Source organism: Photinus pyralis, unplaced genomic scaffold, assembly GCF_008802855.1.
Source record: "Photinus pyralis isolate 1611_PpyrPB1 unplaced genomic scaffold, Ppyr1.3 Ppyr1.4_LG6, whole genome shotgun sequence".
NCBI classification, from domain to species: domain Eukaryota; kingdom Metazoa; phylum Arthropoda; class Insecta; order Coleoptera; family Lampyridae; genus Photinus; species Photinus pyralis.
The window spans coordinates 37,697,819-37,710,213 of NW_022170663.1; the positions used below are offsets into that span (position 1 = coordinate 37,697,819).

Genomic DNA, 12,395 nt, shown 5'->3' on the forward strand with positions numbered 1-12,395 from the left:
TACCTTATCTGGAAAATTATGAACCCAAAAGTGTTTTTGTTGATCCATAGAATGTAATGTCTGCATTCAATCATTATCTTGAGGAGGATCTGTCCTGTGATTTTGCAGACGTTGTCACCTCATTTAAGAGTAATTAAATGACTGGGGAGAGTCAGTCCCTACGGGTCAATAAGAACCATTTACTACTTATTGAAGATACTTTCGTTTTTAATTAAAAAAATATGTTACAGTGTAATAAACGCTTGTGTAATCTAATACCTAATTTACGTTTTTAATCGAGGATGTACCGAGTCAAAGCTTTTCTTCTGTGAGTCTTCGGTGCTGCCGATGCACAAACCCTGCATTTTTCTAAAAGAGTTCATTTCAAACTCCTTAACAACCATGTATATCTTTTCAACAGTCTTTTCAACATCGTGATCATCAATTTCCCAATGCAAAACTATTCGGACGCATTTCGCATGTCGAACGCTTACTTTAACAATCACTTTAACAGTGTCAGTTTCTTTAATGGTGGCCATTCGTTTGGAAAAATCATCGGCTGACATTCTTTCGTCGGCAACGTGAACCATTAAGATGTTAGTTTGAACCCTATCCAGATCCACTCTAATCAGTTCGGATTGAAGGCAGTGTATTCCTTTTGCGATTTTGTAGGTGTTGTCGTGGTCGATCTGTAGCCGATCGATCATCTCATCAAAGGCGACCAAACCTGCGGCCGCCACTATACCGCTTTGCCTCAGTCCACCGCCGAGTAGTTTCCGAATGCGTCTTGCGCTTTAAAAAGAGGGTCTATCAAAACGAATCGCAAAATGGGCCTACTTACTGAGTGATGAATTTTTCCGAACCGCACAGCATCGATCCTATTGGACAACCCAAACTCTTGCTCAAGCATAAGGACACTGACGCCATGTCGCGTACTATACGACTGGCGGGCACTTTACTTTGTATCACAGCATTCACGAGGCGAGCGCCGTCCATGTGGATCGGGATTTTGTGTTGAGATGTGATTGAGTGAAGTTCGTCCAGCCAAGATAGTGGAATAACCTGAAATAAGTAGTTCGTATTACCTAGACTAGATTGTAACCAAGGTTACCAAATTGCCAGCAATAATACTAATGTCTGTGCAGACTCGCCCGACAAAATTTATAATTGGGATACTTTAGCATAAAAGGCCACATTATATTTTTAACTTTATTTTTATCATGAGATTGTATTATGTTAAAAGATGTTGATCGTAAATCGTAAGAGTGATTAAGAAGCGGGTGCCTTTTGATAGGGACCAAGTTTATAAGTAAAAATTATTAAACAGTGCGAAGATACTTACCACTAGTAAATTAAACAAATATAGCAAACGAGCTCCTGGGTATGGCTGTAGCATGTGCAAAACCAAATTTTAAACCTGATGTTAGTTTTGCTTTTATTTAAAGTGTATATGTATGAAATTTCATTTGAATGCCTCCATAAATAAGCTGCGCATGCGCAAAACCAAATTTTGAAACTGATGTTAAATGTTCTTTTATTCCAAGTGGTTATGTACCAAATTTCATTTAAATCCCCCTATAAATCAGAAAGTGTCACTGCGCATGCGCAAAACCAAATTTTGAAACTGGCGTTAAATTTGGTTTTATTCCAAGTGGCTATGTATCAAATTTCATTTAAATACCTTCATAAATAAGAACGTTTGCAATTCGGTCTGTAAATGGTCGAGATGCGCAAAGGGCACTGTGAATGCTGATCGATTAGGTTCAACTTTTGGAATTGTGTTTTATATGGCTAAAAGCTATGCGCATATTGAATTTCATGCAATTCGGTTCATAACTAACGGAGATGTCAAAAGGGCCTACTTTATTTTTTGGGCTACATTGCCAATTCACGAACTTCGATCTACACAATTTGATATTATTTACATTTTGCTGATTTTGCATAAACTACTATATCTGAATCATGGCGTACTCCATGCCTTTGTTTTGAGTACCGTTAGATGAATCGTGTTTGTTATACTGTACAGGTGATTATGCCATTATTTTGTTTACTAGGTATTTATTTCTGTATTCACGAGGAGTTGATTATCAGTACGATGTTGCTCTGTCCGATTGATTCGTAAATATTCTGTGAGGGAAGTACCTAATACAGTTTGATTGTTCGCTGTATCTGTTACTTTCTGATTCGTGGCTCGCTGCAGTTCTTGTGCGTTAGCTATACGAAGAGGGGGCTCTCTTATTTGATGTTTCGATGTTTGTGTGTGCGAGTGGTTCATTCTGTCTCCGTGGAGTAGGTACCTAATACAGTTCGATCTTTCGATGTATCTGTTGCCTACTCGTCTCGTGCGAATTGCAGTTCTTAGCATCTTAGCAATACGAGTAGGGGCCCTCTCATTAACATTTCCACTATTTAAAATATGTTCTACTTGAGCGATAATCGATTTTCACATGAATACTTGCTATTGGCCATTGGCATTCTCACATGTACTTTTCGTGTTAAACTAAATTATGTTAACTGAAGGCTGGAGTAGAGCCACACCATTTACATGTTTCCTATGTACATGCAATTTATTATTTTACGAGTTGTGTTATCGCAATTGATCGTACAGGTATTTTGAAGTGTTTTTGTACTGAATTGATTTATCATGTTTTCCACTGCATTTATTGTGTATTTTGTTTTTATGAACTTGTTTAATTGCATTTGATTTGATTATGTGAATTTTTATCACACAATTTGAGATGTTTTATTTATGTGTATTTTCTCTTGCATTTGATTGCTGCCGCCCAAATTCAAAAGTGCCGCGAAACTTCCATCGTTTGGACTTGAAAGGTAGGTGGCTCTGCTTGTAGTGTTTTCCCAGAATTGCCAACGGTAAGTATAGGGTAAGTCAACGTTTTCAGTGTCGGCTTGATAGACCCCCTAGGAACATTACACAAGTAATTACATTTATAATGGTAACGTCACTCCACTCCCAAAAACAATTTACGTATTAGCGCTGTTTCGGGTAAGTACACTGACTGATTTGTTCTGATCAGTTCTTGAGCATAAAAAAGATAATTTATTTGCAAGTGAATAAATTCAATTTTAATTCGCCTTTGGCATTAGCGGTTGTAACGGAAGCCCGCGAACGTGTTTTATTTAATTAGGAGTTCTTAGTTTCTCTCGATTCATGTGGGCGAAAATTTAATCTCATTTTGGTAGATAAAATGGTTTTAACGGTGGTTTCCTCAAAGTTAACTTTGAAATCGAATGTTTGTAGGCGCGAATTTTTTGCGTTAGGTAACATAATATAGAGTAGTGTCACTATAAGGCAGGTATCCTCAAAATACTATTGGTTGAACAGATTCAAATGGTCGATGGGCGGAGTTTCAACAATTTAAGGTGCATTTGTACGAGCGCCGTGGGCAATTACGCAAGTTACCATAAATCCTAGATTGTACCATAGCGACTGAAACAGAACACTGCGTCCTTGGCGGCGCAAGCAAAGGTTTGCATTGCAAAGAAAAATTACGTGGAACTATTCTAATTTTTAAGTGTACAACGTGTAAATGTGAAACAAGTCAATCAAATTATAGACTTTTTAATCCAAAGAAAAGTTGAACAGGAAGAAGTTTTAGCTGTGTGATCCTGACGTAATTCAGACGTCCGTCTGTAGGTCTTTGTGCACAGATAACTTATAATGATATTTTCGCCTCCAGACGGATTGCTTAATTGGGTGCAATCGCGTGAAATTTCAAAAAGGCCAAACCGCATTTCTTTACGAGGTCCAGGAGTTTCCATCCATGGATTTTTGAACTTCGACGTATAATCAGACAAGATCGCACTCGAGGTGTACTACTCAAGGATATTGCTACTGTAAGTTACTGTAACTAAGATAATCATATTTTTCCGTTTTTGTATTCGAATCAATACCGCGCCTATAACAATTGATCACTCCGTATGTGTCTAGTTTCATTTATTTTTGACACTCAGCCCCAGTTGCACCAACAAAATTAAACCTTGCTTAAAGCTAAGTCGTTAAAATCTATGGCACAGATTATTAAGACAATCGTTGCTATGGTATTTAAGTTATGCTTAACTTTAAGGGATACTTAATTTTGACGGTGCAGTTGGCCCTAAGTGTGGTTGCTATAATCTAAAATGACTTTTTTGATTGTGTACATTAATCGTTGCCTTTTGTTTGGTGGACGCTTTTAGTGTATGGCAGTCTGCCGTAGTCGAGTTTGTTTTTGACAGACAGTCAGTCTCGCTTAACTGAAAAGATGCAATAGAATACAGTTAGATATTGTTTTATGAATACGTCGTGAACGTTAATTATGGTTGCGCTGAATCCTTTGTCTACGCTAACGAAAAAGTTTGTCGGAATGTCGTCTCCATCGTGCGATTGTTGCTTGAGTAAACCCTTTTTTTAAGGTTTCCCAACATCCGTCAAAGGAAGTTTTTTTACACCATCAAAGAGCCAATTTTACATATTTAATTACAACGCTCCCAGTGTTGTCTAAATCAAGATTCAACTGCAATCAATGAAGGAACGCCAACCAATGTGTGATCTCTCCATAGTGCCACTGACAGTGCATCACATATTATTCGAGTACAAGAAACATTCCCAAATCAGAGCCTCCTTACATATAGCCCCGGATTCGTTATATAACAACCCTAAACATATATTAGAATACTGTAAACAAAACCAATTCCTTACTTTAATTTTCAACATACATTGTATAAGTACGTCACTAATAATCTTAGTAATTGATGTGACGATAACTCTTAAACTTAAAAAAAAGTAAATATTTGGAGTAATATCGATTGGTGTTTGTGTGTTTGTGCTCAATTGACCGAATGTACGGATTTTTCATACTTTAAGGTAATTAAAACTTCTTTTAATTAATTTGTTCAATCGATCGCTTTTATGTGGTATTTTTCTGCTGGCCCTGATCGCCATTATTTATTTCAATTGTATTATTGATTGATTTAAGTCGAATATTTTTGTATCTGTAAATGATCAGCTTTGTGTTTAATCGAGCCTAAATTACGACCTAGATAAGAGATGTGTTCCTTTCTGTCGCTTGTCAAAAACTCAAAATGGATCTGAATTCTGGGCCAAACAATTTTATAACCACGTTCCGGATACAATTAAAATACTAACTCCTAGAGACTTCAAAAATAAAATTAAAAGGTTCCTCAAAGATAAAGCGTTCTACTCGTATGAAGAGTTCCTAAAGTGTGATTTTGTTTGTTCTCGTTAACTTATAATGTTAATCGTATAATAGTTTCTATCTATAGTTAATTTATGTAAATTCTATTGTTGATGTTGACGAATGTACATGCACATGTGTATAAAACATGAATAAATATTATTATTATTATTATTATTATCTGATATTAAATTCTCTGTAGGTACCTAGGGTTATGTCAGGTGTTTAACTAAATATATTGCTGTGTAAACAATGTCGATGTGGACGTTGTTGTTTTAGGTTCAGTCGCCTGAAGTAATGACAGGTCGTTAATTACTAATCAAATGTTCATTTCAATTGATTTAATTAATCTGTTTAGGTTCTTTACGGATAACCACAAAATGATTATTGCGTATCTAGCTTGTAGCCAAGTTATTTGTTTATTTTTTTCGTTGTTAAAAGATTTTTTTTAGAATTGTTAAGTATAAGGATTTTTTTCTCTCATCTTCGTTATCAATTTTGTTTTGTTAAATCAATTAGGTGTCAGTTCAAATTTAATTTATTGGGTACTTCGTTTATTTTCATAAAAGGTTGATGTAATTATTTAGAGATTAATCAGAAAAAAATTGTTTTTGTAGAAAATTGTGTATTTTAGATCAGATAATTTCGCATAAATTTTGCCTATGTGACTGAAGAGAGTGTCCGTTATAAGAAAAGGTCGCCTTTTGCCAATTTCGAGTGGCAGTTTGTTTAGGAAGCCTTTTACCAATTTCGAGGCCGAGTTGCTGTCATTTGAAGTGTAAAAGATGGTTTTGGTGGCAAAATTTTTACTTTTCGTCGTGTAAACAATTTTGTTATTGGTCAAGTAAAATTCAGTACGTGGTAATCAAGAGTTCAGCCAAGTTCGAGTCAAAGTTTTGAAGCGTTCAGTTTGGGATAGCAGTCTTCATTAAAGTTGTCGTACACGTTAAACGGGCAGTCATAGATTCATCGGTCATGTGTTTACGTTCAGTCACGTATTTCACATTGGAAAAAAATCGACGCTGTTGCAACCTGTTTCGAAGAGAATTTAAGAAGAGCAAGTTACGTTTTGTTTAAGTGCGTTGCTTTCTTTGCAATAAGTGTTCAGTGTGCCCGATTTTTTTTTGTTGAGATTTGTAAAACTGTAAGTAGTCCAAGATTTCTTGATTTTGTTTAACTTTATTCGAATGCGTATGCGGGATATGTTTAAAAGGACACTGTTGTAGTCCAATTTTGATAATTAAGATTTCGTGCACACTTTCATTTGTATGTGTAGACTAAATTTGGTTTGTGTCAAATCATCAAGTAAATCGTGTGTTTATTCGATTCCTTTAATGATCCAGATAGATGTCTCATGCTTAATTATAATTAATTTTGTTGATCCTTACTCAAAGTTTACTTCAGGAGCTTTTAAAATTTGTATAAGTGATCCTTTTGGAATTTAAGTAATTTGATGGTGGCCATTGTTTGCTTTGGAATTTGAAGTAAAATTTGAAATTTTGTTGTGCCAGGATCCGAATAAGTTCTGGGAGAGATTTAATTAGAGAGGTAGCTAGATTTGAGGTGTTTGTGTACGGTTCATTTTGGTGACCAATGAATCAATCTAACTACGTTTGTTTTTGAGATACAGGGTGAAAACAAAAAGTTTGACTATTGGGGATGATATCATATCTAGCTACCCATGTAAAATAGAAAGAAGGTAAGAGCTGCTCATTGTAGATACTTTTACGTAAAATGTCGTGGCGTGGTAAACCACGTACCGTTTCTAAAATTTTACCCAAATTTGGTATATGTAAAATTCAACACCCTGTATATCTTAACTTCAATTTTTTTCCTGATTACATATATTTTGTATAATTATATTTTAGCCTATTGTTCAAATTTTTGAAATGACATGTTTCCATCGTCAGCCATTTTGATTGATTGGTATGGGCTGCCTTAGCCGATAGATACAATGAACAAAACAAAATCTTTCGATGAATCCATGGCCAACTAGGTATTTAAAAACCGTAAAATAAGGTTTCTACTTTTAGTTCATGGGTAAAATTTTAAAAAATATGGGTTGTGATGATTGAACGTAACCAGGAAAAATAATGCAAAAAACTTACGTTTAGATATACAGGGTGTTGCATTTAAAAAATATCAACATTGGGTTAAATCCCAGAAGCCATAATCCAAAACCTTTTTTGACTACGCCACTGGATTCTATGTATAAATATCTAAAATAGGCAGTTTTACCTTTTTGCTACCTTCTATAGGTAGTAAGATATAAAAGTCAAACTTTTCACTTCTACCCTGTGTCTCAGAAACAAACGTAACTAGATTGAGTTGCGAAAACCTTTTAAAAACAACTGAGATACACTGCAGTCTCAACCAAAATAGGACACACGGTACATTTGGCGTTTCATTCAGAAATTGATATACTATTGCGGATAGTTTGTTTATAAAAACGCGCTCTTTTTTTTAATTATTGACGCTTTTATAGAAAAACAAATTGTGTAACTCCACGCCCAAAAAAATCAATCGATCTGCGCCTGACTTACCTATTTGCTAACTATGTGTAATTGCCATAAGATATTGAGGTCTTTTGCAATAGGATTACTGCAATTAGTTGATAAACATTATATATAATTTAATAATTATAATGGACGTGATAAGGCGAACTAAATGATAGTAAAAGTTTGGCGTTAAACCGAATCTTTCCAGTTTACAGATACCATAATCTATGATTAAATAATACTATAATAATAATAATAATAAAAACAATGTACTTGGGTTTTCAAAATAGCGTCTTACCTGTCCCCCACACATGTTGTGGGTGTTCTCGACAAGAATAAGGGAGGTGATGGGCTCGTGAAAATCCACCTTGACTCTTATTCTCTTGCGTAGCTCACCTAAGTCGAAAGTTCCGTCGGGATTATTTTTCACTAGGGAACACTGGGCGCCTGCCAAGGAGGCGGAACCGCCTACAGAAGTCAAGAGTCAGCAATTGGAAAATCGTGTTGGATTTACCTTGTTCGTACAGGAAAATATGGCTTTTGTGACCGGCGATAAATTCGCTACCTCTCTGCTCGCAGTGGACCATGACTACCAAAAGGTACCAAAGAGTTTTGTTAGTAAGGTACCTTCGTATCGTATCACTTACTCGCAATTAAATTAGCCATGGTGCCACTCGGTACAAATATTGCAGATTCCTTGCCCAACATTTCCGCCGCCCTCCTTTCTAGTTCTCTTACGGTCGGGTCTTCGCCCATAACATCATCGCCCACCTCGGCGACGGCCATCGCCTGTCTCATCGCTGGTGTCGGCTTTGAAACCGTATCACTACGCATATCAACAACGTGCACGCTGTACACTTCCGAATTACTTCCAGTTACAACCTCTACCACTGGCGGCATATTTATCACTTATGTCTGAATATGTGGCACGACTATCTTATACACAAATTGCTCCAAGTAGAAATAAAAGGGGGAAGAAACCTTGTCGCCTGATCATTGATATGTTTCACTCAATACTTGCACCAGCGACGTCCTGTACTTTAGATAAGACAATCTTCCAAAATTGGTGGTGTTAATTTTGTGTGGTTTTATTTTTGAGAAAATGCCCCACGAAATACAATAGAGGGAAAAAGAGACCACAAGAAAAACTACATTAAACCAAACCACTTTGATAACAAAACTGGCATCATGGGTGAACCTGAACAAGTAAAGAAAAACACAAATATTAATGCTAATGAAGTGAAAGTGAAACTGGGGGAAGCAGACCACCCCGTTCCCCCCAAAAACCGTGTGGGGTATGTAATCGAAAAAAAATTGTTACCTCGTCGTGGACCTAACAACTCTCACGTGACTATTGAAGCATTGCTGTTCGGGCCACTTAGAAAATGACAAACATCTTATGTAGGTCCTACCCTGCATACTCTTGTACCTAAATTTCAATCGACATCAACTTATCCCTGCTATATGGACACGTTATACTGGTCTATCACAAAATTGAGAGACCAACCAATATGCTTTGACAACGTGGACGATTGTTGAGATAAGAAATGGCTCACTTCCCAATTACCACGTACTTCCTTATCCTATTAAATTATTAACCCCCCATATTAGCCGGATTTACAAGTCGTGTTTCCGAATATGAGGTGTCAAAAAATTCCCCTAATGAAAATAGTACGCGAATGCGATTCTTCGTATCTTGTTATTCTACTATATCCAAAAATCTCATTAATAATATGTAATGAAAACGAGTAATTTGTAAATGCATAGTGGATTGGGTTGGTAGAACAGTTCCCCCTCGCCCACTTAAAAATAAAGACAAAAAACGCCACTTGAAAATGCAGATGCATGCCACTGGCCACAAAGTTAGACTACGTAGGTTGGTAGCAAACTTGACAATTGTGGATACCATAAAAAAACTTCTTGTAGTTTTGAAGATGTATTCAGTGTTCCGGACAAAATTTCCAAAAACTCAAAAATGAGGTTAATATACCGGGTTCCTCGGCCATATCTCGGGAACCGTTCGTCGTATGACGTAAAAAAATTATTGGGTAAATCGGTTATGAAGAATCGCTGGAAAATTTTTTCAAGTTCTAAAAATTACCACCAGAGGGAGCAACTGCCATCTTAAATTTTAAAATTGCATTTTCTTTAAATTTTGCATACCTAATAAACTAAACATTCTTTTTTCACATTTTTAAAGAGAACCAGTCTATCTATCATTTTCGTAAGAACAAAAACTCAGTTATTTCAAAAACAAAGATGGTGTGCCTCACACGCCTCGTTCAATTGCTTTTGCAATAACCTGCTTTAACTTCTTAACCGTTTGGCCGATTTTAAGAAATTTGGTATGGTTGAAAAGAGCATTCCTTGGACAATGACCAAAATATATTGAATCCTTCTCCACCAGGGGGCTAGTTTTGACACTATGACCCAAAATCCTAAAAAAAAATCAAATGGAATGATATGACTTTTTCTATATGAGAACGTAGCCAAATAATATCCAAAGAGGTCAGTGAAAACCGTTTTTCAAAATCTCGTTCCTAACCTCAAATATTGGGAAAATGAGATTAATTAATTAATTAATTAAAATGCTTAAATTGTATCTTAATTTACTTTTTACGTATTTGTCGATGGCGCAAAAGAAAAGCACCCTACACTTTTAGGTAAGCCTTGGGAAATTAAACAAATGAAACACGATGCATTATTATTAAATAATAACAGCCGTGATTTGTAAATTATTCTGCTCTGTTTACACTCAGAAAGTGCAGCTTTTTGAAATTGTAATCTTTTCTAAAATCAAAGCTGGGCAGTATCGATTTTATAAATACTTTTTAGTATTCAAATCCTTTAAAGTATTCAAATACTTAGTAATTATATACTTTTATGGAAGCAGTATTTGTATTTGTAACTCCAACACTTTCACAAATATTTAGTATTAGAATACGTCGCATAGTATTTGAATACTTAACCTTCCTTTTTTTTACCAAAAATCGGCTACACGTGCGTAGAATCCAAAACAATTCGTACTTTTTCGATTAGACTTCTCAATCAAAAGTTATGGACTAGAAACCAATTTCGAAAGAAAATTCAAAGGGCTGTAACTTTTGAACTAGTAGCCCAATTTTGGAACTGTTTGAAATTGTGGATTCTACAGGCCACATTCTATAAGAAAATGTTTTTTCCCGGTGGATCTGAGACAATTTTTTCTTCGAGCCTCAAAAAAAGGCAGTGTATAACCTTCCTTTTTTACCAAAAATCAACTACACCAAAATTTCTCGGAAAGACACTTTTTCTTATTAATTTTGGTGCGTTGAATCCAAAACAATTCGTACTTTTTCGATTAGACTTCTCAATCAAAAGTTATGGACTAGAAACCAATTTCGAAAGAAAATTGAAAGGGCTGTAACTTTTGATCTAGTAGCCCAATCTTGGAACTGTTTGAAATTATGGATTCTACAGGCCACAAATTATTTTCTGTATAAGGGTGTTAACATGTTAAGTCATTGAAAAGAGAAAAAAAGCTCTACCAAATGAACCAAATGAAATGGCAAATTAAAAAAATTTCAATTGTTTTTCATTACTCATTTGTTTTCTAAAATAAACTGAACGGTGCTTTATTATTATGAGAAATAAAATATTAAACAACATTTATATAAAAAAATTTGTACACAGCCGTTGTTTAGCGAGATATATACTGTATTCCATACATAATGGGCACCCTGTATATTATTAATTATTATCGTTTTAATTATCTTAGTACCTGCAATACGTAGTACTACAGGTATAAGAAAGATCTACAAATGATCTCCAACTTTTATGACAAAAATCTGCGTTTTGGATCCCTAAAGGAACCCCATCTCAATGATTATCAGCCCGTTATGCTACCAACATTTATGCTGTGAGAACATGTAAACCAAAAAAAAACTATGTGGGTATTTCCTGCACAACCTATCCGCATAGGCAGAGAGACAGACTACTTTTACAGTCGATACGATACACATGTATCATTTCTTGGGTATCGAGCAATCGAGTTTGGGTTTATCCCAACAAAATTGGTGTATAACTTACGATTTTGACCAATTTAGGGCAACAACGCACAGCAAACACAGTAAATTGTTAGTATATTGCGCGCCCGCTCTGTAGGCTTATTTGCCCGCTTTGAGAAACTAATCTGGCTACGGCTACTCTGTACTATCGAACAGTACTAAATTGAAAAGTTAATTAGAGCCCCCCTCCCCCCTTTCATATTACTTAGACACCAAGCAAGCAATCGGAACTCTATGAGGTACCCCCTCTAATAATAAACGGTTAGTAGTCACATACAGGTCAACATCACCTTGGTTATATACTTCCACCTGAATACTTAAATAAATATTTAATAAAATAGTATAAAAGCCGCATGTACAAAGGTGGTTCATATTCGTGGCTCACCATTGGGATCTCCGTAACAGTGACAGATACAATGTAGGTTAAATGGGGACAAAGTTGCCCCTTTTTCTGACTAAAAAAAACCTTTTTTGAAATTTTTCAAAAATCTGAAAATAATTGGGATATCTCCGAAAAACTGAAAACGTCAAATTTGGTTTTTCCCTAGTTAAACGATATCGGAAATGGACGGTTCCCGTTAGCACCCTCTATGGGCACTTTTTTTTTCGAAGAATCTGAATCTGTTATCAGAATTTCCATAGCACGCTAGATGTATAAGGTTCAGGCTACTACTTGT

At 35.7% G+C, this 12,395-nt stretch overlaps 1 protein-coding gene across 1 annotated transcript; it reads right to left on the reverse strand.

Annotated features, from left to right (window-relative positions):
* Window positions 1-263: 263 nt before the first annotated feature.
* LOC116174625 (probable low-specificity L-threonine aldolase 2) lies at window positions 264-8,572 on the reverse strand. The gene is made up of 5 exons (XM_031492565.1): window positions 8,320-8,572; window positions 8,187-8,261; window positions 7,971-8,140; window positions 821-1,041; window positions 264-771 (listed from the first exon to the last, which is right to left on the reverse strand). The coding sequence occupies exons 1-5, from the start codon at window positions 8,570-8,572 to the stop codon at window positions 264-266; spliced, it is 1,227 nt and encodes a 408-aa protein (XP_031348425.1).
* Window positions 8,573-12,395: the final 3,823 nt, after the last annotated feature.